Below are 27,433 nucleotides of genomic sequence, written 5' to 3'. Positions count from 1 at the left end.
AAAAAAAAAAAAAAAAGGAAACCTGGGAAGAGAGAACTGTTTCCCAAAAGTTGTCCTCCATCCTCCACACATGCACTGTGATATCTGCACATGCCCTGCCTGTTGTAGAATATGACTTCAACTATGTGAAGGTGTGTTACATTTCCGTTACAGAATATTACTTCAACTATGTGAAGGTATTTACCCTACATTTGTTTAATTATGTAAAGATAGCTTGCTAATTTACTTTGCCTGCGTAAGGCACCTGATTGGTCTAATAAATAGGTAGATGGCCAATAGCTAGGCAGTAGAGGGAAAGGCAGAGAGAATAAGTAGGAAAAGAGAGGAGAGGAGAGAGAACAAGAGAAAAGAGAACAAGGATGAAAGAAAGGGGGTCACCCAGGGCCAGGTAGGCAGTCGGCAGACAGACACAGTAGGACATATAGAATGAGAGAAAAGTAAAATCCCCTCCCTGAGGCAAAACGTAGATGAAGAGAAACAGGTTAAATTAAATTATAAGAGCAAGGGGGATAAGCATACGTTAAGACCAAGCAATTGTAACTAATAAGTCTCCTTGTCATGTATTTGGGAGCTGGTTGATGGTCCAAAAGAAAGCCTACCACCCTGCCCCCATAAATAAATAATAATAATAAAAAGTTTCCAAACAAGGTAGCTGATGCATTTGATCTCAGTACCTGGGAAGCAGAGCAGGCAAATCTGTGAATTTGAGGCCAGCCTGGTCTACATGGCGAATTACAGGCCAGTTAACACAACATAGTGAGACCCTGTTGAGAGAATGTGGAGATCAGTAACCACTACCCACCCATGCCTCCCAGACGGGGTTTCTCTGTGTATCTCTGGTTGTCCTGGAACTTGCTCTGTAGACCAGGCTGGCTGTGGACTCATCTGCCTGCCTCTGCCTCCCAGATTCTGGGACTAAAGGCCTGCGCCATCACACCTGGCCAAACCCCCTTCTTTCGACAAGGAAATGAGATAACGAGATCACATTTTCTTTTCCCTTAACTTTAGTTACAAATTACATTTTAGTTATTTATACGGCTGTGTACTCGGGCACATAAGTGAGCACACGTGTGTATGAGCATGTACGTGATCAATTTTCAGAGTTCTTTGGTTTTGTTCTAAATTTATCCCATTTATTTATGTGTGGGTGTATTTTTGTGTCCCCCTTGTTTGCTTTTGATATATATGGTTTCACTAACCTGGAATTGGCCCAGAAAGGCCATTCTGGGTAGGTAGCCACTAACCCTCAGGGGCCTGCCAGTCTCTGTAGCACGGGCAATACAAAAATACATCACTACGATGTCACGGTCCGTGGTCCCCCACCTCCACCCTCCGGGTTCTGGGGAATCAAACTCAGGTCCTAAATGAGCTATTTCCTCAGCCCAGCTTAACTCTTTTAAACAATGTAACTTCAAGAGTCCCCCCCCTCTCCCCATGACCTACATAGTAGCTGCTGCTGAAGTACTTCCGGGCCTTCTTTTTCTAACACTAGGCACCTCTCCTCCAGTGTTTGCTCTTTCTCCTGATAACTAACTAGCTGAGGCATTCCTTCACTGGGACTCTTGGAATCTGCTCAGCCGCACTTTGTCAAGAATCCCGGGGCACCTGACTAAGAGGCGCCTGAGGCTCTGAAAGGGGGAGTCTCACTCTGCGCAGCCTGCACGGGATCTGTGTTCCCGGCCGGGAAGACATTTTGAATAGTTTGGTAATTGCAGTCCGTTCAGTGAGGCCATTTTAAAGCCACATGCTAGCCCTAATAACGTTAATGTTATGGATTCCTAAGGTCAGTAGTAATCTATGGTGCCGGAATAAAAGGGGAGTTTATTGGTTATAACCTGGTCATCACAACACTCACCACAAAGTCACGCAGTCCTTTGAGAAGACCTGCACGGCACAAGAAACCCTTGCTTCCTAGATTCTTCAGTGAGACATTTTCCTTTTAGTTTTTCCTCACTTCAATTTAGTTACCATTTCATACTTTTAAAATCTTTTGAAAGACTCCTTACTTAGGGTTATTCCATCAAGCTGGTAGCTTAAGCCTAAAGATGGGGCCTAGTCGGCCTTATTTTAACATTTGCATTATTCAAGTTGCATCCAGCACTTGCTTGGTACCTTTAGTTTTGGGAGTGAGCCATTACAACATGCCCAGTACAGTTAACTCCTGGGCTTTATAAACGGCTTTCACAGTAGCCGGTGAGTAGGGAATACACAGACCTTAAAGCAAGGAGAAAGGCAAAACTCACTCAAGTGTGGCCACAAGTATAGAATCAGCTGGGCTATCCTGACCACACGTTTCTGCATTTTAGGATGCTTCACCTTTAAAACTGGGGACCTGGCAAGTCTCCGGGTTCGCCCAGATTGCACCAATCGCCCCAAGCTCCCACAACCGTTCGTCTGGGGCAGGGCCCGCTCGCATCCCGCATTGCAGCGGCGCGCCCCAGTCCGCAGCGACCGCGCGCGCCCAGGCGGCGGCCCCCGCCCCGCGGGTCCACGCAGGGAGGGGACTGCGAGCCGAGCCCGCCTCTGCGGCGGTCAGGCTGGGCGCCCAATGGCCGCGGCCCGCCGGGGGAGGGACCGCGGGCACCCGGGCGAGCCCGCCCCTCCCCGGCTGCTACTTAAGGGGCTCCGGAGCCGCCGCCTCTGCCTCATTGCGTTACTTACCTCGACTCTTAGCTGTCGGGAACGGTAACCGGGACCCGGTGTCCGCTCTGTCACCCTCGCCTTCTAACCCGTAGCTACCATGGTGAGCGCATCGGTGTGGGGTGGAGAGGAGAGGAGAGGGGCGACTCGCTGGGGCCTGCGGCTAGGGCGTGCACGAACGGGAGAGCGTGGGGCCCTGATTCCTAGGCACAGCCGGGGTCTCGGAGAGAAGGGGCTCTCCCGGGTCGCCCTGGGCGAGCAGGGGAGCGTGGGGCTCTGGCTGCGGGGGTCTCGAGGAGAAAGGGGTCTCCCTGGGCGCATGTGAGAGTGTGGCTGCCGGGGTCTTGGGGAGAAGGGGGTCTCCCTGGGCGAGCGTGAGAGCGTGGGGCTCTGGCTGCCGGGGTCTGGGGAGAGGGGGCTCTCCTGGGCGAGCAGGGGCGCGTGGACCCAGGCTGCTGGGGACCGCCGTGGCCTGGGGGAGAAGGGGCTCTCCCGGGTGCCCCTGGACTCCCATCTGGCTCATGCCACACCTTGCACAAGACCTACAGCATGGCGCTTTTGGACTACAGTCTTCCCGCGCCCGCCCTTCCCCCATCCCTCCCTTGCTTTCTGCTTTTCGGGCGCGCGCACACAGCCTTTTCCCCGCCCTCACTTCCTCTTTAGTACGGAAAAGGCGGGGGCGGGGAGACAAAGTCGCATGCGCGACCGTTACATTCCCGCCTGAGAAAGGCGGGAACAGCCCCTGCAGTGTGCGCGTGCGCGCTGAGGCACTGCGGGTTTAGGGTGTGTCTTCTGTTGGGCCTTGTGTTTTTGGGAGGGGGGGGGGACTGAGGGTCAAACCCAGGTGTCGCATTGTAGGCCAGCCCTCTACTAACGAGCTACAACCTCAGCCTCGACCTTCCTTTTGCTTTTAATGAAGGCAATTAAGGATGAGGGGAAGATTTCCTCAACTATATTCCAGAATATAACTTACCAACACTAACCGCATGGATTCCCAGCTGTCGTGTTTGGGACCGGGTGGTGACATTGACTGGTTTTAGAGGGAAATAGAAATCGGATCTGGGCGGTTTATAATCCGCTGCTGAACCAGGGCAGGTGCAATGAGCTGAGCTCAATGCCTACAAATAGAGGAAGTCAAACCAGCTCCCATCCGGGTGCTTCAGGGTGGACGCTGGCCATTCTCTCCTTCAGAGCCCTGCCTCTTGCTCTGCAGTGAGATGTCTTTCCTCAGTGGCCAAGCCATGTCCTTCCATTGCTTAGAATGGTCTAGAAATCGGAATACACGGCAAAAGTAGATTTGAAGGAAGTAGGTAGATGAAGGGCCTTAGTTTTCAAAGAGAGGAAGTATGACTAAGTACTCCTAGGTGTGAAAAGCCTAAATTAGTTATTCTGGTTTTTTTGTTTGCTTGTTTTTGTTTTAAGAAATGCGAGTTTTAAGGGTTTGACACATTAGGCCACTGAGAACTCTGGCTGCTTGTGGCATTTACTAATTTTTTTCCCCCCTTTCCACAGCGTGAGTGCATCTCCATCCACGTCGGCCAGGCTGGTGTCCAGATTGGCAATGCCTGCTGGGAACTCTACTGCCTGGAACATGGCATCCAGCCTGACGGCCAGATGCCAAGTGACAAGACCATTGGGGGAGGAGACGACTCCTTCAACACCTTCTTCAGTGAGACAGGCGCTGGCAAGCACGTGCCCCGGGCAGTGTTCGTAGACCTGGAGCCCACGGTTATTGGTAAGTGGACCAGGGGCTTCCCTGAGGCATTCTACCCGGGTCACATCCTCAGACCTCTCTTCAGACGCTGAAGGATGAGTGAGCCAGTGTTGGTGGCGGGTGGCTGACTTGTCCTCCTTTTCCAGATGAGGTTCGCACTGGTACCTACCGCCAGCTCTTCCACCCTGAGCAGCTCATCACAGGCAAGGAAGATGCTGCCAATAACTATGCCCGTGGCCACTACACCATTGGCAAGGAGATCATTGACCTCGTCTTGGACAGAATTCGCAAGCTGGTAAATACCATAGATGGATAGGATACATTTAAGATGCAGTGAGAGGGTTGTGGTGTTGAGTGTGCCAGCCAATTCAATATCTTTCCTTTTGTCTTACAGGCCGACCAGTGCACAGGGCTTCAGGGCTTCTTGGTCTTCCACAGCTTTGGCGGGGGAACTGGCTCTGGGTTCACCTCCCTGCTGATGGAGAGGCTCTCTGTTGATTACGGAAAGAAGTCCAAGCTGGAGTTCTCCATCTACCCTGCCCCCCAGGTTTCCACTGCTGTGGTTGAGCCCTACAACTCCATCCTTACCACCCACACCACCCTGGAGCACTCTGATTGTGCCTTCATGGTGGACAACGAGGCCATCTATGACATCTGTCGTAGAAACCTCGACATTGAGCGCCCCACCTACACTAACCTAAATAGGTTGATAGGTCAAATTGTGTCCTCCATCACTGCTTCCCTCAGATTTGATGGAGCCCTGAATGTTGACCTGACAGAATTCCAGACCAACCTGGTGCCCTACCCTCGCATCCACTTCCCTCTGGCCACATATGCCCCTGTCATCTCTGCTGAGAAAGCCTACCATGAGCAGCTTTCTGTAGCAGAGATCACCAATGCCTGCTTTGAGCCAGCCAACCAGATGGTGAAATGTGACCCTCGCCACGGTAAATACATGGCTTGCTGCCTGCTGTACCGTGGTGACGTGGTTCCCAAAGATGTCAATGCTGCCATTGCCACCATCAAGACCAAGCGTACCATCCAGTTTGTGGACTGGTGCCCCACTGGCTTCAAGGTTGGCATTAATTACCAGCCTCCCACTGTGGTACCTGGTGGAGACCTGGCCAAGGTCCAGAGAGCTGTGTGCATGCTGAGCAACACCACAGCCATCGCTGAGGCCTGGGCCCGCCTAGATCACAAGTTTGATCTGATGTATGCCAAGCGTGCCTTTGTGCACTGGTATGTGGGTGAGGGTATGGAGGAGGGGGAGTTCTCTGAGGCCCGTGAAGACATGGCTGCCCTGGAGAAGGATTATGAGGAGGTTGGTGTGGATTCTGTTGAAGGAGAGGGTGAGGAAGAAGGTGAGGAATACTAATCTGTTTTTTCAGCCCCTGAATCATGTCCAACTCCCAGAACTAAAGCTTCAACGTTAGCTGACAGTCATTGATGCTTTTGTGTTAACATTGTTCTGTGGTCATGTCTTTTCCATGTTTCCCTGTATGGTTTCCATGATGTCTCAAAGTAAAAGCTTTAAAGAAAAATTGTTTCTGTATGCTTTTTTGTTGGATAAGTCTCCTGTATCCCAGACTAACCTTTGCCTGACCCTCCAGTCTTGATGCCCAGGGATAGCAAAAGGTCACCACCCAGGTGATAGTTGTGTGATAGAGGAGCACAGACAGCAATGAGCTGTCTTGATTATAATCCATCAAATGATTGAGGCTATTTTGATGTATAACTTTACAATTTACACTGAGGATGTGAAACCACTCAGGTCTTTGGAGTTACAGGCCAGCTTGGGGTGCATGGGGCTGGGAGCTGGGTGTATCTATGACCTGGGAATATTTTAGGGTGCTGTGGCAGCAAACAAGGGAAGACATGTAGAACAAATAAAAATTCAAACACTGAGTACAAGCTGAAGATCAGAAATGGAAGCAGCCAATCATTAGAGACCTTTTATCAAATCTTGAGTAAGGGCGAGTTCCTGACCCTTATATTCCCCATACTCCAGTCTTTACCTCAGGGCTGGGTTTAAAGATTTGTGACTTCCAAACACTAGGATTAAAGGAGTGAACCACCACTACCTGGACCTGTTTTCTGGATAGATCTTGTGTAGCCCTAGGTAGCCTTTATCTTTTGCTTCTGTCTCCTGAGAGATCTGGGATTAAAGGTGTGGGCCACCACTGTCTGACCTTTAGTGGCTTAGCTTTGTACTCTGATCTTCAGGCAAGCTTTATTATTAAAATGCAAATATTACTGTGTTCAAAGCTCAGTGCCAAAGTCTACAGAGGGGGAATTTAACTGCTCATTTCCTGCTAAGAAAGAACCAACGAATACATAGTCCACGTTGACTGGTAAGGATTGCATTGCAGGAAGTGGGAACAATTTACACCACTAAGCATGAGGATAATTGGTGCTTGAGACTGAGCAGAAGGCCTCAGACACGCTAGGCAAAGGATGCACCCCTGTTCCACTCCTGTCCTTTTCACTTTGAGATGGTCATGCTGGTCTTACTCAGTGTGTAAACTATGGCTGCTTCCTCCTCCTAGATGCGATTAAAGACATGCCTGTCAGAAGTAAAAATTGGAAGATCAGGAAAAGCAGGTCAGCCTGATCTACAGAAGACCCTATCCCAAGAAAAAAACAACCACACAAGCTGCCAGGTGGTGATGGTGCATGCCTTTAATCCCAGCACTGGGGGGGGGGGGGCGCAGAGACAGGCAGATCTCCAAAAGTGGTAGAAGGTTCCAAAATTAAGAAATCAGAATGATTTCCCTCTTAGCCAGTTTTTTTTTTTTTTTTTTTTTTTGAGACAGGTTTCCATCTGTGTCCCAGGCTGACATTTAACTCTATGCTCCTGACTCAGCTTCCCAAATGCTAGGATTCCAGGCAAGCACGTGGCAATCTTAGGATCTTTATTTAGTCAATGTAAACTTCATTTGTTTGTTTGCACTACAGATTTTCATAATGCCTTGGTCATAGGGATGGGCCCTGTTAGCCCCTGTAACCATAGAAGTAGGAGATAGTTCCTTCTTTCTAACATGGATTCTGGGGATCAAACTTAGTATCTCCTTAGCCACAATATTTGCTAAACAAAACAACAACAACAAAAGCTACAATGCTAAAATGCATTCAGGATTTATTATTCTTCACCTTCATGAGGTCACTATTAAAATGGGAAGACTTGCTGGGCGCTGGTGCTGCACACCTTTAATCCCAGGACTCAGGAGGCAGAGGCAGGCCTATCTGTAAATTCAAGGCCAGGCTGGTCTACAAAGCAAGTTCCAGGACAGGTTCCAAAGCAACACAGAGAAACCCTGCCTTGAAAAAAATGATAGCACAGCTTTTTGTCCTCCCGTCTGTTAAGAGATCAGAGGGACTATCGGCCTTTCAGCCTCAAGGAGAATCCATGCTGCGATCCAGGGTAGATACTCAGTAAAAGATTTAATGGAGGAAGGCAGGAAGAATATTTTGGCCTGAGACGGCATTTACCACTCCCAATCCCAGAAAATGCCTAGCAAATTCCTTAATGCCCTGCAGATGGCACTACTGACAAGGAGTTCTCTATCCAGGAGGGCCAAGGTGAGCCTTGTGAACTCTGCCCTTGCCGTCACCTTGAAAAAAAAAAAAGCAACAAACAGGAAGTGACTGGCAGGCATCCCTGGCATTCACAGGCTTGCCAATTTTTGTTCTGACAATTACTGAAGGGAGCTGTGCCTGATGTTACTTTACCTCACTGTGAATCAGGCAGCCGCAGGCAACTCCACACCCAAGGAGTTTCTTGACCTGAGCCCCAACTTACACCCCGGACTCCAGGGCAATAGTAAAAGCAAGGCCTTGGGGTCAACAGGAACTAGAGAAGAGAATGTTGCTACATCAACCAAACTCGATAATGATACAAAGTAAAAATCACTGAAGATCTCTCAGGCTACTGCTATGGTTATTATGTTGCTAAGACTAACTTCTTTCTCCCTGCCACCTGGTCTGTAAGCCACACCCAACGGACAGCTTGCTGCATGCTATTGTGTTCATATGTTCCAAGTAAAAAGCTTTAAAAAGGAAGACAGAGTCATGGGGGCAGTGGTGGCACAATCTTTGGTCCCAGCATTGGGAGGCAGAGGCAGGTGGATCTATGTGAGTTTGAGACCAGGTTGGTCTATAGAACGAGTTTCAGGGCTGCCAGGGCTACACAGAGAAACCCAATGGTGTAGGGTGGGGCATGGCGGCACAAGTCTTTAATTCTAGTACTCAGGAGGCAGAGGAAGAAGTCTCTGTGAATTTGAAGCCAGCCTGGTCTAAATATTGAATTCCAGAAAAGAAAGCACAGAGGAATTTGCATATAATTTATGCATATCCCCAGGACACTTTAAACCATCTCCAGAATACCCATAATCCTTAATGCAATGTAAATGCTATGCAAGTAGTTATTATACTATATTGTTTAGGGAGTAATGACAAGAACATAAAAGTCTATATGTGTGCTAATATAGACATGATTTTGCTTCCAAACTGTTTTTTCTTTTTTTCATGGTACTGGGGACCAAATCCAAGGTCTTGCATATGCTAAGTTCTTTGCTACTGAGTTACATTCCCAGTCCTAACTGTGTCTTGCTGTTGTTTTTGGAGATAGGTTCTCTCTTTGTACTCCAAATGTTTTTTTAGACTTGGCCTGTTGCTAGGCCCTGAGGCTACATCAATAGTGTATTGGGGATTCTACTATCTTCATCTCCTCAGCCCCAGTGCTTGGTTCACCAGTGTGTACTACTATCTACTAGGAATGGAACTTAGCTCCTACCTGCAGGACAGCACTTTACCAACTGAAACATCTTGACAAGTACCCTTTTTCATTTTATTTTTTATTTTTTTATTTTTCTTTTTGGTTTTTCAAGACAGGGTTTCTCTGTAGCTTTGGTGCCTGACCTGGAACTAGCTCTTGTAGACCAGGCTGGCCTCGAAACTCTCAGATCTGCCTGCCTCTGCCTCCCGAGTGCTGGGATTAAAGGCATGTGCCACCACCGCCCGGCCATTCTTTCTTTTTTTAAGTTTGAGATTAATTGATCTCACAAATGTGGGACTCAACAATGTGGAGGGCCAACTATGTATACATATATATGTTGTGGAATATTTGTTTATATTTGTGAAGATGTGTCACTGTGATTGTTTTAATACAGAGCTAAATGACCAATAGCTAGGAAGGAGAGAATGAATGAATGGAGGAAATTCTGGGCAGAGAAGAATTTGGGATGAGTATAGGAGCATGAGAGAGGACAGCAAGACATTGAAGAAGTCGGACATGTGGTACAAAGGAGAAGTAACCAAGCCATGTAGAAGCAATAGATTAATAAAAATGGGTTAAAGTCAGGTAGTGGTGGTGCACACCTTTAATCCCAGCACTCTAGAGGCAGAGGCAGGCAGATCTCAATAAATTAAAGGCCTGGTATACAACAAGTTCCAGGACAGTCAGGGATGTTACATGGAGAAACCTTGTCTCGAAAAACCAAAATAATAAACAAAAAAATGAATAAATAAATACAGATTTATTTAAGTTATGAGAGCTAGTTGGGAAAAAAGCCTAAGTTTTCATAGTTAGTCTTTGTGTTGTTATTTGGGGGTTGTTGATCCAAAGATAGGCCAACAAGAAAGCTTGATATACACATATGCATACACAAGCAAATGGTTTTCTGGGGGTTTTTGTTGTTTTTTTATTTTATTTTATTTTTTTATTTTCGAGACAGGGTTTTTCCATGGCTTTTTTTGGTTCCTGTCCTGGAACTAGCTCTTGTAGTCCAGCAGGCTGGCCTCAAACTCACAGAGATCCGCCTGCCTCTACCTCCAGAGTGCTGGGATTAAAGGTGTGCTCCACCACTGCCTGGCCTTGTTTTGTTTTTTTTGGGATAGATTCTCATCACATCACTTTGGCTGGCCTGGAATTCGAAGTGTAGAGTAGAACAGGTTGGCCTTGAGTTTAGAGATCCACCTGCTTCAGCCTTCCTACTGCTGGGATTAAAGATGCCTACCACAATGCCCAGCTAGAGTCTAGGGCTTTTTGTTTTTTATGTGCATTGGTGTGAAAGTGTCAGATTCCCTGAAAATGGAGTTACAATTGCGAGCTGCCATGTGGGTGCTAGGAAATGAACCCTGGTCCTCTGGAAGAACACCCAATGCTCTTAACTGTTGAGCCATCTCTCTAGTCCCCGATTCTAAGGCTTTTTAAAAATTATTTATTATTTTTGTTCCTTGAGACAGAGTTTCTCTATGTAACAGCTCTAGGTATCCTGGAACTCACTCTGTAGACCAGGTTGGCCTTGAACTCAAAGAGATCCGCTAGCCTCTGCCTCTTGAGTGCTGGGATTAAAAGTGTGCACCACCACCACCAGGCCTAGATTCTAAGTCTTAAGTAGGACCATGACAAACTCTATTTTCTAGTTTCAAATTCCTGCTATGATGTTAAAATTAGATAAAGGCTATAAAGTGAATGGCACTTAGCAGGTAGGTAGTTAATGTTTGGCTCAGTCTGCTCACCAATATTCCCTGTGGATATTTCCTCACAGGGTTTCAGGATAGCCGGGGCCTGGTAGAACATGCCTACCATCTAGCAGTCAACTGGAAGGTTGAGTAAGATCGCTGAGAAGTCAAGGGATAGCCTGGTTTGCATAGCAAGACCTGTCAACAAAAAAGTTTCATGACCTTCTATTTTTGGTTTGATTTTTCAAGACAGGGCTTCTCTGTGTAGCTTTGGAAACTGTCCTAGAACTCATTCTGTAGACCAGGCTGGCCTCTAACTCGCAGAGATCCACCTGCTTCTGCCTCAGGAGTGCTGGGATTAAAGGCGACCGCTGGCTTTTTTTTTTTTTTTTTTTTTTTTTTTTTTTTTTTTTTTTTTTTTTCTTGTGACAGGGTGAGCCCTGGCTGTCTTGGAACTCACTCTACAGACCAGGCTGGCTGGAACTCAGAGATCTGCCTGTTTCTGCCTCCTGGGATTAAAGACATGTGCCACCACCGCCCGGCTTTCTTATCCAACTTTTGTTTTTACTATTCGTTCTCTTATATCCTAGGCCTTCCATAAAAATGATTGAGAGAAAGTTTTCGGGAGTGGCTAGGGAAATCTCCAATAGTAATACACTTCGAGAAAACGCTATAGGCCCTGGGTTACAGGGCCGCGGGGTGCTCTTATATCTCGACTGGTTGTCCTGATCCAAACCATTCATTTAAACTAAAATCGTGGCTGATACTAATATCCTGGAATCAGCACATCTCAACAGGGGATCAAGTGGAGTCTTCGTTTTTACAGCAGCTTCGACAGGCCAAAAATATCCCGCCTCCTTTCCCAGAATATCCTATCAGCGCACCCTTCCCGATGAGCGACAGCCGACAAGCAGCCAATAAGTTCCGCTGTTTGAAGAAACCCGCCCAGACCTTGTGTCGTCACCGGGCCTCTTAAAAGGATAGCACCGAGCCGGGAGCTTCCGCGTAGCTGGGCGGCGGGTACTTGCGTTGAAACGTGACTGTGAGTGACCCCACCTTAAAGGGGAGGGAGCCGCGGGGGACCCGAGCCCTTTAAAACAAGGCAGGCTGGGGCCGGCCCCTTTAAGGGCGGGGCGTCCGACGGCTGAATCTGAGTCCCAGATTACCTTGAGTTTCCGTCGCGGGCAGCGAGGAGCAGCTCCTAGGCTGGGTCCGGGTGCTTGGCGGGCGGCGGCGGCCTCATCCCCGCTCGTCCTCCCCGGGCCCGGAGACAGCCCCTCCCCAGTCATGCTGAGCAGAGTATGGAAGCAGCTGACTACGAAGTGCTATCCGTGCGAGAGCAGCTGTTCCACGACCGGGTCCGCGAGTGCATCGTGAGTGCGGGACCTGGGCGGGAAGGGGCCGGCCGGGCCGAGGTGGGAGGGGCGCGGGCAGCGGTGGAGACAGGAAGTCCTGCTGCCCGGGCTCCCAGCACCTCAGTCCTTGAGGGGGCCGGGGCCGGGATGGCGAACTCCTGGGTCGGGTGTGCTGGGTCCCTGAGTCGTAAACAAAGCCGCGGGGTTTCCGTTCCTCGGCTGCTCGCCCCTCCCCCCGCCCCCTTCGACTCCTCCTCGGCGGGCGTTCCTGGCGGTGGGTCCTCTTGTGCGGAAAAGTCTGATCCTCCACAAATGGATGGGTTTGCTTTGGGACAAGTTGATGTGCGTATTCCCCTTAATAGTAGATGGAGGGCAATCGTAGTTGATGTTGGGATGAAGCGAGACCCGGTCACACAAAGCAGTTTACTAGGGACGTGCAGTGGTGGCGCGAGGGAAGAGTAGGGGATGTGGTGGGTCCCCCCACTAAGGAAGAAAGTCCTTAGTCCGAGGTGGACTTAGTAAGATGTGGACATGGGGAGACACCTAAGTTTCCGCGCCTATTTTTCTCTTCCCTTCAATGATGGTGGTTTGTTTTCATTCGTGTTGTGATTGAACCCTGGGCCTTTGGCATGCAGCATGCCAAACACAAGCCAACACAGTGACGCACACCCCACAACACTTCCTGATAATTTGACACCCTGGAAGACTGGAATACTAGCCATTCTGGGAGTTCTTCTGGGGGCTCCGCAGTAGTCCTGAGCACAAGCATGTTCCTTTTTTTTTTCTTCGGCTTTTTGAGACAGGGTTTCTCTGTAGCTTTTGGAGCCTGTCCTGGAACTAGCCCCTTGAGACCAGGCTGGCCTCGAACTCAGTAGAGATCCACCTGCCTCTGCCTCCCGAGTGATGGGATTAAAGGAGTGCGCCACCACCGCCCTCTAGCGAGTTCTTATTCCTTCAGGATAGCCTGCAGGAACCATCTCTGGTGTTTCTGCATAGAACTCTGCAGAAAAGGGAAGGGTTTGGAGGAATGGAAGGGTTTGGCATGCTTGGATTGAAGAAAAGGTAAAGGGACACAGGATATACTGATGGCTGCCTTTATCAATGAGAACTGGAAAGTACCGGTGTAGGGCCCCAATCAGAGTAGCATCCTTGTGTGTCCCTGGTGGAAAGGTCCTCACTGGGGCATTGGGCATATCGTGGAGGCACATCTGGGCCTAGAGACTCTGTATAGAGACTGACCACCTGGACAGGTGAGCCCTTAGGACATCAGCACCGGCCAAGGGCACCTGAAGGTCTCGTGAACCTCCTCCTCATGGCTTCCATCTAGAAGTTAGAAACAACCTGGGCTGGATGCTGGTGGTGACGCATGCCTTTAATTTTAGTACCCTGGAGGTAGAGACAGATGGATCTCTGAGTTCGAAGCCTGCCTGGTCTACAGAGTGAATTCCAGGCCAGCCAGGGCTACACAGAGAAACCGTGTCTCAAAAAAAGAAAAAAAAAATAGAACAATCTAGCCTCTACTGGAAGTGGGTAGAAGTCCAAGCCTGACCTTTTAAGCTCTTCTACCTTCTTGGGTATTATGCAAGTTCAGGGCAGAATGAACAGAACACAGCTGTAAAAATGCAGCTGCAGTCTTGGTGACTGCTTCTATGGGGGTTCCCTAAGTCAAAAGCTACAGCTGTATTTCAGATTCAGGACTTCTTAGTGTCTTCTCTCCTTGTCACTGAACAGATTTCCTATAAGGTCAGTTCCTCTTGGAGACTAGAAGACATGGGAGACTAATCTTGTCTTTGCCTACCTCAACTGCAGTGACATCTTTTTTTTTTTTTTTTGTATTCTCCGGCTTTGGGGAAGTGTCTAGATGTAACCCACGTACTAATTAATCTGTTCAAGTTCTGTCCTGTCTAACCACTCAGGGCCATGGGTAGGTCCTAAGAGCCCTGGCCCTGGAGTTGAAAGTCACTTGTGGAAGAACCTGAGGATTTTAAAGCGGCAGATAACCAACTCTGGAAAGGTTGGGCCTGACTAAAGCCTTGCTGAATGATAATTAAATGGGCTCTAGTTTGCCACAGAGCAGACCTGATGTTTCAGGTTCCGAATAAACAGTAGAAGTTCAGATTTGCTCGGTAGACATGATTCTGACATAGCAGCTCATGGAGTATACTTTCTCATGACTGCAAATGGAGCTGGGTAAGAAGAATATGAAGACAATGCAGACAACTTTTTCTCAAGCCTGTTACTTTCCCAGAATGTTGTCACAGTATAGTCAGTCTCTCTTGTTCTATGGCCTGATTTTAGGGTATAGGATATGTGTATGCATGTGTATATATATTTCTAGACATTTCTCTGTTCACCTCTAAAGATATGGATGAAGCTTGTGGCTCCAGCAAAGTGCTGGGACTTGGTTGGCACTGTTTCCCAGGGACTTGGGATAGCTTCTGTTTGGTCCTGCGTGGAGCCCCCATGCTGTAACTAGAAGGAAGGCATCAGTGAGCAATGTAGAATCCCAGGATGTATGGAACCCTTGGGGCTGTGGAATGTGCTAGAAACTATGGAACATGTCATTCCAGGTTGTTTTTTTTGGCACAGATCTCAATACTTCTGTTTGCAACACTCTACATCCTCTGCCACATCTTCCTGACCCGCTTCAAGAGGCCTGCTGAGTTCACCACAGGTACTTTTGACCTCCCTGCCTTCAGCCAGAGTTCTAGTTGCCATGGAGCGAGCCCCAGAGGAATGGGTGACGGTGCCTGTTGGGAAAGAAGCGGTGGCTGTGCTGGGCTGTTTGAAACCCTTGCTGCTCAGCCCCGTCCTTCCACAAGCAGAGAAATAGGTGGAAAAGCTTTGATTTCTTTCTTGTTACTTAATTACTTTATTTGTATATATTTTAAGTTAGAGGACAAAATAATGACAAAATAATGTTTTATTGTGGCATTTTCAAAATCAGGTACCCCTTTCTTGGTTTTATTTTGTTTTATAGACAATATCTCATGTAGTCCTGGCTGGCTTTAAACACCTTATAGCTAAGGGTGACCTTGAACTCCTGTCTCTACCTCCCACCTCCCAAGGTATATTGGCTTGTGCTACCTCATCCCTATCCATGTAGTTTTTTTTAAACATTTTTTTAAATTTATTTATTTATTATGTATACAACATTCTGCTTCACACACACCAGAAGAGGGCACCAGATCTCATTACAGATGGTTGTGAGCCATCATGTGGTTGCTGGGAATTGAACTCATGACCTCTGGAAGAGCAGTCAGTGCTCTTAACCTCTGAGCCATCTCTCCAGTCCCTCCATGTAGTTTTTATTTATTTATTTATTTATTTATTTATTTATTTATTTATTTTTTGGAGACAGAATTTCTCTGTGTGTAGTCCTGGCTTTCCTGGAACTTGCTTTGTAGACCAGTCTGGTCTCGAACTCAATGAGATTCACATGCCTCTGCCTCCAAGTACTAGGATTAAAGCTACCCGTCATCCATGTAACTTTTCTGACCTCAGTTTCACCCTACAAATTGGGCATAATTAGTCCGCCTGGTACTTTGTCACTGGGAGGACCAAGTGAGAGCCGTTTGTGAACCTGAAGTAGGTATCTGCAGGGTGAGTGCCATCTTCTTCCTAGTGCTCCCCCACAAGGACCTGGCACCTCCCGAGATTTGGTGACAGTAGTCTTTCTTTTTGTAGAGAGGCTAAGTTTTCTTGGAGTGTGGCTTTGGGTCCATGGATCTCGATGGGTTAGAGGAACATGCCCAGCACTGCATTAGTGCTGTCCCCTGCGGAGCTTTTCTCTGCGAAGTCCATCTTCCCCCTGTGCATGTTTCTTTTCCCTTCACCCAGCCACTGATGTGAACAACCTCACAGACTGCAGTCTGAGCCTCTCTAAAGAGGAATCTGTTAGTGATGAGGAGGAGGGAGAATGGGAATTAGGGGCTTCTATTCTGTGTACCTAGGACCACTATCATCAAGCTGCCGCCTTGGTTGGGGAATAGGTTGTGAGGTTTATAATGCAAGATCTCCCAGAGCCTCTTTCTCAGCACTGTCTTCAATGATGGGGACAGGGGACACATTATCATAAGTTTGGCTCCCAGAGCTTCCCACTGATGTCCTTCTGAGTCCCCTTCCTGTCTGTCTCTTGCAGTGGATGATGAAGATGCCACAGTTAACAAGATTGCGTGAGTGTCACTACCTTCAACACCCGAATCCAGTGCCTTTTAGACGCTGGGATCGAGAAAGTCAGCAGCGGGAGGAGCCGTCATTCATCAAAGAGGAGTTCCTACTTCCACCCTATTTCTGGCTTCTTCTGGCTTTGCCCTATGCTTGCTTGGGATGTTCAGAAAAGCTGCTGTTCCTGTCTCCCTGGTTGGGCCAGGAGCTTCATGATGTGGATATTGGCTGGGGCCTGAGTCACCAGGAAATGGCTTCAGCTTGGCTTCACCTCCTAACAGTCAATGTGGGTGGGGAATGGAAGGGGGAGACAGGCTAATGGAAACAGGGCAGGCTTTGGTGAAGATCAAAAACCCCTGAGGGATCAGAGAAACCCTGTCTTGAATACCCCACCACCACACACACAGACACACACAAAACACCCTGAAGACCAAAGTGATTGGTTGTTAGAGGAAGGCCCTTATCGTGGATATTTTTTTTTAAATCTTATTTATTTTTATTTTATATACATTTGTGTTTTGCCATGAATGTTGAGTCCCCTGGACCTGGAGTCACCGACACCTGTGAGCTGCCATGTGGGTGCTGGGAATTGAACCCAGGTCCTCAGGAAGACCAGTCAGTGCTCTTAACTGCTGAGCCATTTCTCCAGCCCCCATGGACAGTTCCCATTCACCCACAGCACATACAGAGGAAATATGGAGATGCCCCCTCTGGACTGACAGACTCTCCTTTTCTGAATGTGTTTCCAGCTGGCGCAGCCATGGCACAGGCCTTGCTTATGAAGTTGGGTTTTAGCTTGCCTTTATTCTCTCACTAATGCCTTCTTAAAGGGCATAGCCATATGGAGACTGAGCGCTTATCCACACAGAAAAGGCAAGCTCAGAAATCTGTATCCCTAAGCAGAGAGGAGGAGCCAAGTCCTTGCTTTGTTAGCATTCCTGGCATGCCCTGTAGGCATGGATGGGAAGATGGCATTCCTGGGATAGCCTAAACAAGTGACATAGCTGGTGATTAGGGGCCTATGACTACCTAAGGTGGCGTCTATCCCAGCTGCCTAGGCTACTCTGTAGGTAAGGACTAGGGTGAGGTGGCAGTGGGCAGAGCCCAGCTGGACAGCTCCCTCCTGTTGCTCCTGCTGGTTCTAGAAGTAGAAGTCTTGGGGGAAAGTGGGGCTTATAGGGCAGCGAGTGCTGGGCTGACCTGTCCCTTCCTCTTCTTAGGCTGGAGCTGTGCACCTTTACCCTGGCAGTCGCCCTGGGTGCCGTCTTACTTTTGCCTTTCTCCATCATCAGCAATGAGGTATTGCTCTCGTTGCCAAGGAACTACTATATCCAGTGGCTCAACGGCTCCCTCATCCATGGTATGTGGTCTGGACTGGAGCTTGGGGTAGGGAGCAGGGCAGGTAATTAGGCAGCCTTGGGCTAATCAGTCATGTTGCCCACCTTGATTGGCCCCTTAATGACCAACTCTGCTTTTCCTTTTTGGCTCTAGGTCTTTGGAACCTCGTTTTTCTCTTCTCCAACCTGTCTCTCATTTTCCTTATGCCCTTTGCATATTTCTTCACAGAGTCTGAGGGCTTCGCTGGCTCCAGAAAGGTGAGGAAACATAAGAGCTAAGACAGAAGCAGAACGCATACTCTAGGGAGAAATTGCAGACCAGTCAGAGTTAAGGGATGGGACAAGGAGTCTGAGGCTGTGGCAGCATGAGAAGTCATTGTGACCCCAAGCCTGTGGGGCATTTCTAGAACCACTGGTAGTTAAAATTGAGAATAGGAGCTCATTTAGCAGAAGAGTTAACTGTCTTATGTAGCTGCAGCTGGAAACCAGTACGCCAAAGGTGAGAGAAAGCATAGGAAGCCCCAGACGTGCTCCGCCCCTTGCACTTCCCTGCTGACTCCTGCATGGGCAGGCTGTGCCCAAGGCAGAGAGCAGAGAGCCTGTGTGGTGCTGACCTCATGGCCGTCTCCTTGGAGCAGACGAGACTGAATGATTGGAGGGTGGGATTTCAAGTGAATCCCCAGAATATGGAATGACCTTGACGCTAGGCAGCTGAGCGATTCAGAATTAGAGAGAAACACTCCCTCTTGTCTACTGAATCCAGACCTCCTTGGTGCCTCAAGCCCAGGCACAGCTCTGATGTGTGGTTGACCCCTGTGCTTCTTCATCCTTCCTGCAGGGTGTCCTGGGCCGGGTCTACGAGACAGTGGTGATGTTGATTCTCCTCACTCTGCTTGTGCTGGGCATGGTGTGGGTGGCGTCAGCCATTGTAGATAATGACAAGGCCAGCAGGGAGTCGCTCTATGGTGAGAGTTAGTTAAACTTTCTGTCACTGTGATTCAAAGGAGGAACAGTCCTGGGTTCAGAGGCTTTAGTCTGTGGTGAAACAGAACCTCATGGCAAGGTGCACGTGCTGGAGCAAAGTTTATAAACCTGTGGATGGCCAAAATTCTAGCTCTAGTCACTTCCTAAGAGCACGCCTCTGCGCGCTGTAACAGAGATCAGGCCTTAAATGCTCACATTTTGAAAGACCATTTTGTATCCAAACCTTAATAGAGCTCCAGCTTTTTCCTCTTTTTTTTTTTTTTTGAAGATTTGTTTTGTTTTGAGGCAGGGTTTCTCTGTAGCTTTGGAGCCTGTTTTAGAACTAGCTCTTGTGGACCAGGCTGGCCTCGAACTCCCAAAGATCCGCCTGTGCTGCCATTAAAGGCAGGCGCCAATACCGCCTGGCTCCCCACCCCACAGTGTTTCTTTGTTTACTCAAAGAAACTGGCTGTCCTCGAACTCCCAGAGATCTACTTGCTTCTGCCTCTTAACGTGCTGATATTAAAGGTGTTTGCTGCCATCACCCAGCTAAGATTCTATCTTAAAAAGAAAAAAAAAGCTGGCTCTTGAGTTGGCAATGTGCATTTGATCAGCTGTGGAAAAAACTGGCATCATTTCTGTAGACTGAAGTTCCAAACTGATGGACTTTGAACACATCTAACATATAGAAATATTCCCCTGAGTCCATGCAGTGATTTTAGAAACTAAATAATCAGCCAGGATGATAGCATGTAATTTTAATTACAGCATTCAGGAGACTGAAGCAGGTTGATCTCTGTAAGTTCAAGGCTAGCCAGAGCTGCATAGACATTGGTTAAAAATAATAGATAATAAGGAGCAGAAGGAGAGAGAGCACAAGCAAGGAACTCAGGACCGCGAGGGGTGCACCCACACACTGAGACAATGGGGATGTCCTATCGGGAACTCACCAAGGCCAGCTGGCCTGGGTCTGAAAAGGCCTGGGTTAAAACCGGTCTCACTGAACATAGCGGACAATGAGGACTACTGAGACCCCAAGAACAATGGCAATGGGTTTTTGATCCTACTGCACCTATTGGTTTTGTGGGTGCCTTGGTTGTTTGGATTGCTCTTTGGGCTGTTGTGGGAGGGGGACTTGGTTGGGGGAAGGGAAGGGAAAGGGGAGGCGGCAGTGGGGAAGAGACAGAAATCTTTAATAATAAAGAAATAAATAAAATAATAGATAATCCTAGATAATCAATTGTTCACTGTAAAACCCAGGCTGGCTTTGAAATCTTCTGCCTCGACCTCCTGCTTCTGCTGGGGTTACAGGCATGTGCCACCATACCCAGCCTCCCATTTTAGAATTGAGGCTCTAACTGTACTTAACCCTGCTTCCCTGGGCCAGATAGCAGCTGTGCCTGCCTTTCATATAAATGAGGATCTCTAGCTTGCCCAGCACTCCACTTCTAACCTGGGCCAGCTCTCCGCAGTAGTTACTTGCCTATAGCCTGGAGGTGTTTGCATTGTGTTCTTGTGTGGACTGAGCCCTGTCACTTCCTAGGAATCAGGAGAAGTAAGACAAGCTGACGTGCTTTTCTTGTCTTTAGACTTCTGGGAGTACTACCTCCCCTACCTCTACTCCTGTATCTCCTTCCTCGGAGTGCTCCTGCTCCTGGGTGAGTGCAGAGTCGGGGAGGGAAAGAGCAGCCAGGGTAGAAGGAGAGGGCTGGGGAGGGAGAGGGAGTGACTGACATGCTCCTGTCCCCACAGTGTGCACTCCACTAGGTCTCGCCCGCATGTTCTCTGTCACTGGGAAGTTGCTGGTCAAGCCCCGGGTACGTGGTGCTCCTTGCTTTTTGTACAGGGTGGATGTTTTGCATCTGAGGCCAAGCCACAAAATGAACCCACGGTTGTGTTGTGCACAACTCGCAGAAGGCCAGACCCTTGGTCGGCGTCGTGCCCTTTGCCCCATCATCTGGCGCTGGTCAGAACGCGAGGAATTGGAAGGAATAGGACAAAGCTTCTGGGCATGGGGTGGTAAAGCAGAGTTAGACCAAGACTGGGGCTGTAGAGGGCTGTTGGGGTCAGAGAGCCTCTGACAGTCTCCTGTCCCTTGCCCTCAGTTACTGGAAGACCTGGAGGAACAGCTGAACTGTTCAGTGTTTGAGGAGGCAGCTCTGACTCGAAGAATCTGCAGTGAGTTTAAACGCTCCTTTGCCTGGGTGGTGGACTGGCCTTGGCAAGCACTGAAGGGAAGTGTGTTCTCTGCCCTCAGATCCCACCTCCTGCTGGCTGCCTTTAGACATGGAGCTGCTGCACAGACAGGTCCTGGCTCTGCAGACCCAGAGGGTCCTCTTGGGTATGTGGACTGGTGCTTTTCCCGGTGAGAGTAGTTCCTTGTTTCAAGTACTCGCTAACCACCTCCCACCCCTGCACAGAAAAGCGGCGAAAGGCTTCAGCCTGGCAGCGGAACCTGGGCTATCCTCTGGCCATGCTGTGTCTGCTGTTGCTGACGGTGCGTTTGCTAGCATAGCACCCCTTGGTGGGGCGGGGTGTAAGTGGGTCCTCAGGGAGGACAGAGATGTGCGTCGACGTGGTTGTCATCCATAGCAGCAGTTGCCTGTCAGAGGGCCTGCTTTACGTCCTGTGCTTAGAGCATTAATTCCCGTCTTGTGGATGGAGAAATACAACCTGCTTGCCCCAAGTCACACAGGTCATTGAGAAAGTACACAGAAAGAGGCTAAAGGTTGAAATCTCGTGTCTCTCCTGTGCTGGATTAGGACTTGAGGAATAATTTTAGGGGAAACGGTACCTTTGCCTAGGTCATTTCCTCAGTGTGTGTGTGTGTGTGTGTGTGTGTGTGTGTGTGTGTGTGTAGTGCTCTGCAGAGCCTTCCTCAGCCCACAGTGTGCTCTGTAGGTAGGCTGGTGTAGGCACCCGTTGGAAGCAGTTCATCCAGTAGTCTCCTCAAAGTGCTGTGTTGCTAGCAGCAGCTCTAGGCCCCTAAAGCTGCTTGGAAGCAGAGGTACTCTTACAGCTGAAAACATTGTACTGAAGGGAATGCTCTAACATTGAGCTCAGAGCACGCTGTGGGCTGGAGCAGGGATGATGGGAGTTGATGACCTTGCTCCTCACAGGGCCTGTCTGTGCTGATCGTGGCCATCCACATCCTGGAGCTGCTCATTGACGAGGCTGCCATGCCGCGGGGCATGCAGGTACAGGCCTCTCTTCCTGCTTCTTTTGGGGAGGGCTTAAGGAAGGCTAGGGAAGCTGGATGTGCTGTCACGTGCCTGTTACCCTAGCACGTAGGAGGCTGAAACAGGTGGATTGCCACAAGTTTCAGTACAGAATGGGCTACACTGGGCTACAGCGTGGGCGGAGGTTGGAGAGGGAGACAGAAGCTGAGGACAGAGGGAAGACTGGGTGGGGCTGGTGGTACTCAGAGTGGGAATGTCCCTCAATCATGTCACCCCACCCCCACAGGATGCCTCCCTGGGCCAGGTCTCCTTCTCCAAACTGGGATCCTTTGGTGCCATCATCCAGGTTGTGTTGATCTTGTATCCTTCTGGAAACCCCCGTGGCTTCTGCTTACCAAACCTGCCTCCTAGTAGACTCCTTGGGAATGCTGGGGCGGGGAATGGTAGGGAGGGGCAAATCTTCATCTAACTGGGGTTCAGACAAGGAAATTACCTGATCTTGAGGACTGGGGAGATAACTCAGTCAGTTCAGAGCATCTGCCTGTAGTCCAGTGCTGGGGAGGCAGAGACAGGAAGATCCAGGTAGTGTGTTCAAGAGCCAGTATAGCCAAACTGGTAAGTTCTAGGCTTGAAATAGCCTGTCTCAAAAGATAGTAAGATAGTGGGCTTGCTAGATGGCCAGGAGGGCCGAGAGAGGACTTAGCAGTTGCGGGTGTAGCTTACAACCTTCTGTAAGTCCAGCTCCAGAGCATCTGACGCCCTCTTCTGGCCTCTGCAGGCATCCACATTCGTGTACACACATCCCACACACGTATACACAGAGTGGGTAAAAGTGCCCACTGTGTAAGCCTGAGAACCTGAGTGCTGTCCCTGGGAACTCACAGTGGCATGAGAACTGACCCAACAGCAGTAAATAAAGTTAGTAATGAGCGGAGAAGACGCCCAGCCTGACCTGTGGCCTCTGCATACAAGCGGACACACGCCACACAGAAAAGCTTAGCCTTGAAAAGGGGTCTGAGGAGTCCTTTCTCTGAGGCAGGCAGTCCTTCTTAGAGGTTGGCCAGCTCTTCCCTAACCCAGTTGTGGTTACCTGATGGTGTCCTCAGTCGTGGGCTTCTACAGTTCTCCACTCTTCCGAAGCCTGAGGCCCAGATGGCACGACACAGCCATGACACAGGTATGGGAGGGACGAGGAAGAGCCTAGGGAATGGGTGAGCTGGGTGTTGGCAACCCCGCCCCCACAGCAGGGTTTCTCTCTATAGCCCTGGCTGTCCTGACCAGGTTGGCCTCGAACTCACAGAGTTCTGCCACCTGCTTCTGCCTCCTGAGAGTGCTGGCAACTCTTGCTACTTTTGCCTCTTTTTCCTTTACTTTTTGGTTTGGTTTGTTTTTGGTTTTTTTTGTTTGTTTGTTTGTTTTGTTTTGGGGGGTTGGGTTTTTTGGGGGGTTGTTTTCAGACAGAGTTTCTCTGTAATAGTCCTAGCTGTCCTAGAACTAGCTCCTTTAGAGCAGGTTGGCCTCAAACTCACAGACATCCGCCTGCCTCTGCCTGACTTGCTTCTTCTTTCTTTTCTCTCACCCAGATAATTGGGAATTGTGTCTGCCTCTTGGTCCTAAGCTCAGCTCTTCCTGTCTTCTCCCGAACCCTTGGTAAGTACTGAAGGTAGGAAAGGGAATTGGCTTGTTTCACAGCTTTAGAAAATGAGGTTTATGCCAAGCAGTGGTGGCGTACACCTTTAATCCCAGCACTCGGGAGGCAGAGGCAGGCGGATCTCCATGAGTTCTAGGATAGCCAGAGCTACACAGACAGAAACCCTGTCTCAAACAAACAAACAAACAAAAAAGAGATTTACAGCCTGTAAACCACAATCACAGAGAACTTAGACAACAGGGGAAGTAGAAAAAGACCAGATCTCCCGAGTAAATTGGGAGCATGGGGACCATGGGAGAGGGCTGAAGGGGAGGGGAGAGGCAGGGAGGGGAGCAGAGAAAAATGTAGAGCTTGCCTTAATATCAATTTAAAAAAAAGAGGTTTAAAGGCCAGTCTGGGCTTTGTGGGGTGTCAGCCAAGCCTTTGCTACATAGGCGTATATGAGTGCTTTGTCTGTATGTGTGTTTGCATACCTCGTGCCTGCATGGTGCCTGTGGAGGTGGTCAAATGCCTCCGCTGTGGAGATACGGGTGATTGTGAGGCACTGGTGGCTGCTGGGCGCTGACCCAGGTCCTCCCTCTGTGAGGGCAACAAGTGCTCTTAACTACTGAGCCATCTCTCCAGCCCCATCAAGCCTGTTGATTGGAGTTCAGTCCCTGGAGCCCACAAGGGAGGAGAGAACCAACTCTTTCAAGTTGTCTTCGACCTCTGCATATAGGCACTCACACACCCATGCACACAGAGGGACACACACACAGAGAAAGGAAAAATGCTCTGTAATTAGATATGCCCCCTAATTTCCACAAACACCCGTGAAGATCTGCTATCCCACATATAGATGGAAACAGTGTAGCTTCATAAAGGCCTGTACTTAGCTTTTGGTGTCCGTTTTTGGTTTCCTTTGTTTTATGTGCGTGTTTATCTGCACCATTTCTGTGTCTGGCTCCAGAAGAGGCTAGAAGAGGGCAGGAGCCAGACTATGGTGGTGCACACCTTTAATCCCAGCACTTGGGAGGCAGAGGCAAGCAGATCTCTGATTTCGAGACCAGCCTGGTCTACAGATTGAGTTCCAGCACAGCCAGAGCTGTTACACAGAGAAACCCTGTCTCCAGGCGGGGGAATCACAAGTTCTTATAAATCCTCAGCCATATGATGCAGCCTTGCTGGAACACAGAAGACTGTCTCAACGGAGGGAAAGAAGGGGCGTGGGAGATTGTAACAGTGCCTGGGAAAACAAGGAAATGTGTGCTTGCCATAACTGTTAGAGCCCCTTGTTTGCTCTGTTTGAAAATTGAGAAAATTGAGGCCCAGAACATTTAAGGAACTTGCTGTGATCACCCAGCTATCTAGAAGTGGAATTGAAAAAAACAAAAACTGGGTGATGGTGGCGCACCCCTTTAATCCCAGCACTTGGGAGGCAGAGGCAGGTGGATCTCTGAGTTTGAGGCCAGCCTGGTCTACAAGAGCTAGTTCCAGGACAGCTAGAGCTGTTACACAGAGAAACCCTGTCTCAAAACAAAACAACAGCGTGATGACAGTTTTCAGTCAGCTTAGTCTTTCTTAGCTGCTAAACTGTACACTACTGAAAACTTAATAGCAAACTTGTAGATTCTTAGATTCAAAGCACTTGCCATACTGGGAACTCCTAGAAGTCCCCGGGGCTAGAGGCAATCCAGCTGAAGGAAAAGATTCGAGTCTCTGGAAGGAGGAATAGGAGCAAATTTAGCTGCTGATGCATTTACTGATTTGTTTTGTTTTGTTTTGTTTTGTTTTTCGAGACAGGGTTTCTCTGTAGCTTTGGAGCCTGTCCTGGAACTAGCTCTGTAGACCAGGCTGGTCTCGAACTCACAGAGATCCGCCTGCCTCTGCCTCCCGAGTGCTGGGATTAAAGGCGTGCGCCACCATCGCCCGGCTGCATTTAATAGTCCTGAGCTGGCCTGGGAATGGGCTTGAGAGTAATAATACATACACATACATGCTAGACGATGTGATGTTCAGATTTGGCCACCAGGGGGCAGCAGAAAGTTGGGCTCCTTTGAGAAGTTTTGTGGGATTCCCCTTTCTCATTATAAATCTTGTACTTCAGGGCTGACTCGCTTTGACTTGCTGGGTGACTTTGGACGCTTCAACTGGCTGGGCAATTTCTACATCGTGTTCCTTTATAATGCAGCCTTTGCTGGCCTCACCACACTCTGTCTGGTGAAGACCTTCACTGCGGCTGTGAGAGCAGAGCTGATCCGAGCCTTTGGTAAGAGGGTGAGACGCCTGGGCTGGGGAAGTTCATTCAGAACCGAGGGTAGCCCCAGCAGGGAAGAGAACGCACTACCTAGTTGTAGATCACCTGTCTCATTTACCCCGTGTATGCCCTGATTGCCTCACCTCTGAGGAGCTAGACCCATGTCCACTTCTGACGCCTTGCCTTCTCTTTTCCAGGGCTGGACAGGCTACCCTTGCCTGTCTCTGGTTTTCCCCGGGCATCCAGGAAGAAACAGCACCAGTGACCTCCTGCTAGGGGTTGAGAAGGAGAAAACTGGACACTGCCTAGTCCTGGAGGCAAGCCAGGGTGGTTGGACCTCAGGACCGGGAATCTGAGAGGGTGGGTGGAGGAGGGAACTGAACCACCTGACTGCTGTATAATCTGAGCCAGAGTTTGGGACCGGCCTCCTGCCTTTTCAGACACAGCTGTGGCCTCAGCACGAGGTGAGCTGGGGGACTGGCTCTAGTTCCTGGTCCCAAATCCGTTTACACATCAATCTGCCTCAATCCTGTTCCAGGCCATGCCTGAAGCCTTGTTTACATAATGATGTGCAATAGGGTGGGTGGGAGTGGGAAGGGCCGGGCTGGGGCGGGGTGGAGACCCAGCAGAGCCTAAGCACTGTGTTATCCTGTGGAGGGGCTTTGGACCACTGGAGAGACCAAGGTGCAGTGAGGGAGAGCTGCGCCCCTCAGCAATAAAGTTCATCCCAGGGTTCTCTTGGTTTTTTATAAAGAGCCTGTCTCTGTGTCTGTACCACCTGTCCTGGCTGTCCCGAGTACCCAGGAGAAGCCTTCCTTCCCTCTGCGCTCCCAGTGCAGAGATGATGTTCTTCCCTCATCTTTACTTCAGGTTGGCCCACACCTTCAACCCCAGCACTCAGGAGTCAGGGTCTCTGATTTTTTTGAGGTTAACCTAGTCTACATTGCAAGTTCCAAACTAGCCAAGATTACACGGTGAGACATTTAAAAAAAAAAAATGTTGGCTAGTCTCCTGGATGTACCCTATTACTTGGGGTTTTGTTGAAATAAGAGCGGCGGGGCTGCGTCCCCAGCACCCCAGCCGCCTGCTAGCTCATGCCTGAAATAACAACACACAAACTATATTCATTTAAACACCGCTTGGCCCATTTCTATCTAGCCTCTTCTCGGCTAACTCTCGCACCTGGACTAGCCCATTTCTAGTAATGTGTGTAAGCACCCCAAGGTGCGCTTACCGGGAAGATTCTAGTCTCCGTCCATCTGGGTCAGAGCTGCCTGGGAGAGCTGAGCATGGCGTCTCTGCTCCAGAGAGCAGAGCTGTCGGGTCTGACCTCACTTCCTCTTCCTCCCAGAATTCTATTCTGTTTACTCCTCCCACCAATGCTTTAACCTATCAGGGCCAGCCAAGCAGTTTTTTATTGCTCAACCAATGAAATCAACAGATTGATATGACACTCCCACATCAGGGTTTTGTTTATATGCCTGGGGAATTGGGGTGCTAGGGAATGGGCACTAATAGGAGACCCATCCTCTGTTCACCCTCAGCCCTGACCGGGACCCATACTTAACAATTAGCTGTAGAGTAAAGTGACTGGCTGGCAGTGTTTTGTAGTTTTGTTTTTTGAGACAGGGTTTCTCTGTAGCTTTGGAGCCTGTCCTAGAACTAGCTCTTGTAGACCAGGCTGGCCTCGAACTCCTGCCTCTGCCTCCCAGGTGCTGGGATTAAAGGC

General features: G+C 49.2%; 2 protein-coding genes across 6 annotated transcripts; both read left to right on the top strand.

Moving 5' to 3' along the window:
* Positions 1–2,583: 2,583 nt before the first annotated feature.
* On the top strand, positions 2,584–5,895 carry LOC126493754 (tubulin alpha-1A chain). Its single transcript, XM_050130844.1, has 4 exons — positions 2,584–2,743; positions 4,153–4,375; positions 4,501–4,649; positions 4,749–5,895. Exons 1-4 carry the CDS (start codon positions 2,741–2,743, stop codon positions 5,727–5,729), a joined length of 1,356 nt encoding a protein of 451 aa, XP_049986801.1. The 5' UTR covers positions 2,584–2,740; the 3' UTR covers positions 5,730–5,895.
* Positions 5,896–12,046: 6,151 nt separating this feature from the next.
* Positions 12,047–26,299, top strand: Lmbr1l (limb development membrane protein 1 like). 5 transcript variants are annotated; one of them, XM_050130841.1, is made up of 17 exons: positions 12,047–12,189; positions 14,761–14,845; positions 16,313–16,346; positions 17,559–17,698; positions 17,830–17,933; positions 18,514–18,640; positions 20,228–20,296; positions 20,391–20,455; positions 20,744–20,816; positions 20,878–20,979; positions 21,059–21,135; positions 21,758–21,835; positions 22,104–22,177; positions 22,904–22,994; positions 23,401–23,467; positions 25,639–25,716; positions 25,902–26,299. In XM_050130841.1, the coding sequence occupies exons 1-17, from the start codon at positions 12,118–12,120 to the stop codon at positions 25,967–25,969; spliced, it is 1,404 nt and encodes a 467-aa protein (XP_049986798.1). In that variant the 5' UTR covers positions 12,047–12,117; the 3' UTR covers positions 25,970–26,299. The 5 variants fall into 5 exon arrangements, with proteins under 5 accessions (XP_049986798.1, XP_049986796.1, XP_049986795.1 ...); XM_050130839.1 differs by having other exon boundaries at positions 20,896–20,979; positions 25,555–25,716; positions 25,902–26,297; XM_050130838.1 differs by having other exon boundaries at positions 25,555–25,716; positions 25,902–26,297.
* Positions 26,300–27,433: the final 1,134 nt, after the last annotated feature.

The sequence above is a fragment of the Alexandromys fortis genome, unplaced genomic scaffold (assembly GCF_014885135.2).
Source record: "Alexandromys fortis isolate MF-2015 unplaced genomic scaffold, M_Fortis_MF-2015_v1.1 scaffold_363, whole genome shotgun sequence".
NCBI lineage: Eukaryota > Metazoa > Chordata > Mammalia > Rodentia > Cricetidae > Alexandromys > Alexandromys fortis.
The sequence above is the reverse complement of the archived record's forward strand: the minus strand, read 5'-3'. Positions and strand labels throughout refer to the sequence as shown.

What these genes read in the sequence shown, in the direction of transcription:
- LOC126493754 (XM_050130844.1), top strand. An exon ending in CCTGGAGCCCACGGTTATTG is followed by an intron (nt 4,376 to 4,500) that starts GTAAGTGGACCA and finishes CTCCTTTTCCAG; the next exon opens with ATGAGGTTCGCACTGGTACC. An exon ending in TGGACAGAATTCGCAAGCTG is followed by an intron (nt 4,650 to 4,748) that starts GTAAATACCATA and finishes TTTGTCTTACAG; the next exon opens with GCCGACCAGTGCACAGGGCT.
- Lmbr1l (XM_050130838.1), top strand. Translation starts at nt 12,118, where the DNA reads ATGGAAGCAGCTGACTACGAAGTGCTATCCGTGCGAGAGCAGCTGTTC. An exon ending in CAACGGCTCCCTCATCCATG is followed by an intron (nt 17,699 to 17,829) that starts GTATGTGGTCTG and finishes TTTTGGCTCTAG; the next exon opens with GTCTTTGGAACCTCGTTTTT. An exon ending in CAGCAGGGAGTCGCTCTATG is followed by an intron (nt 18,641 to 20,227) that starts GTGAGAGTTAGT and finishes TCTTGTCTTTAG; the next exon opens with ACTTCTGGGAGTACTACCTC.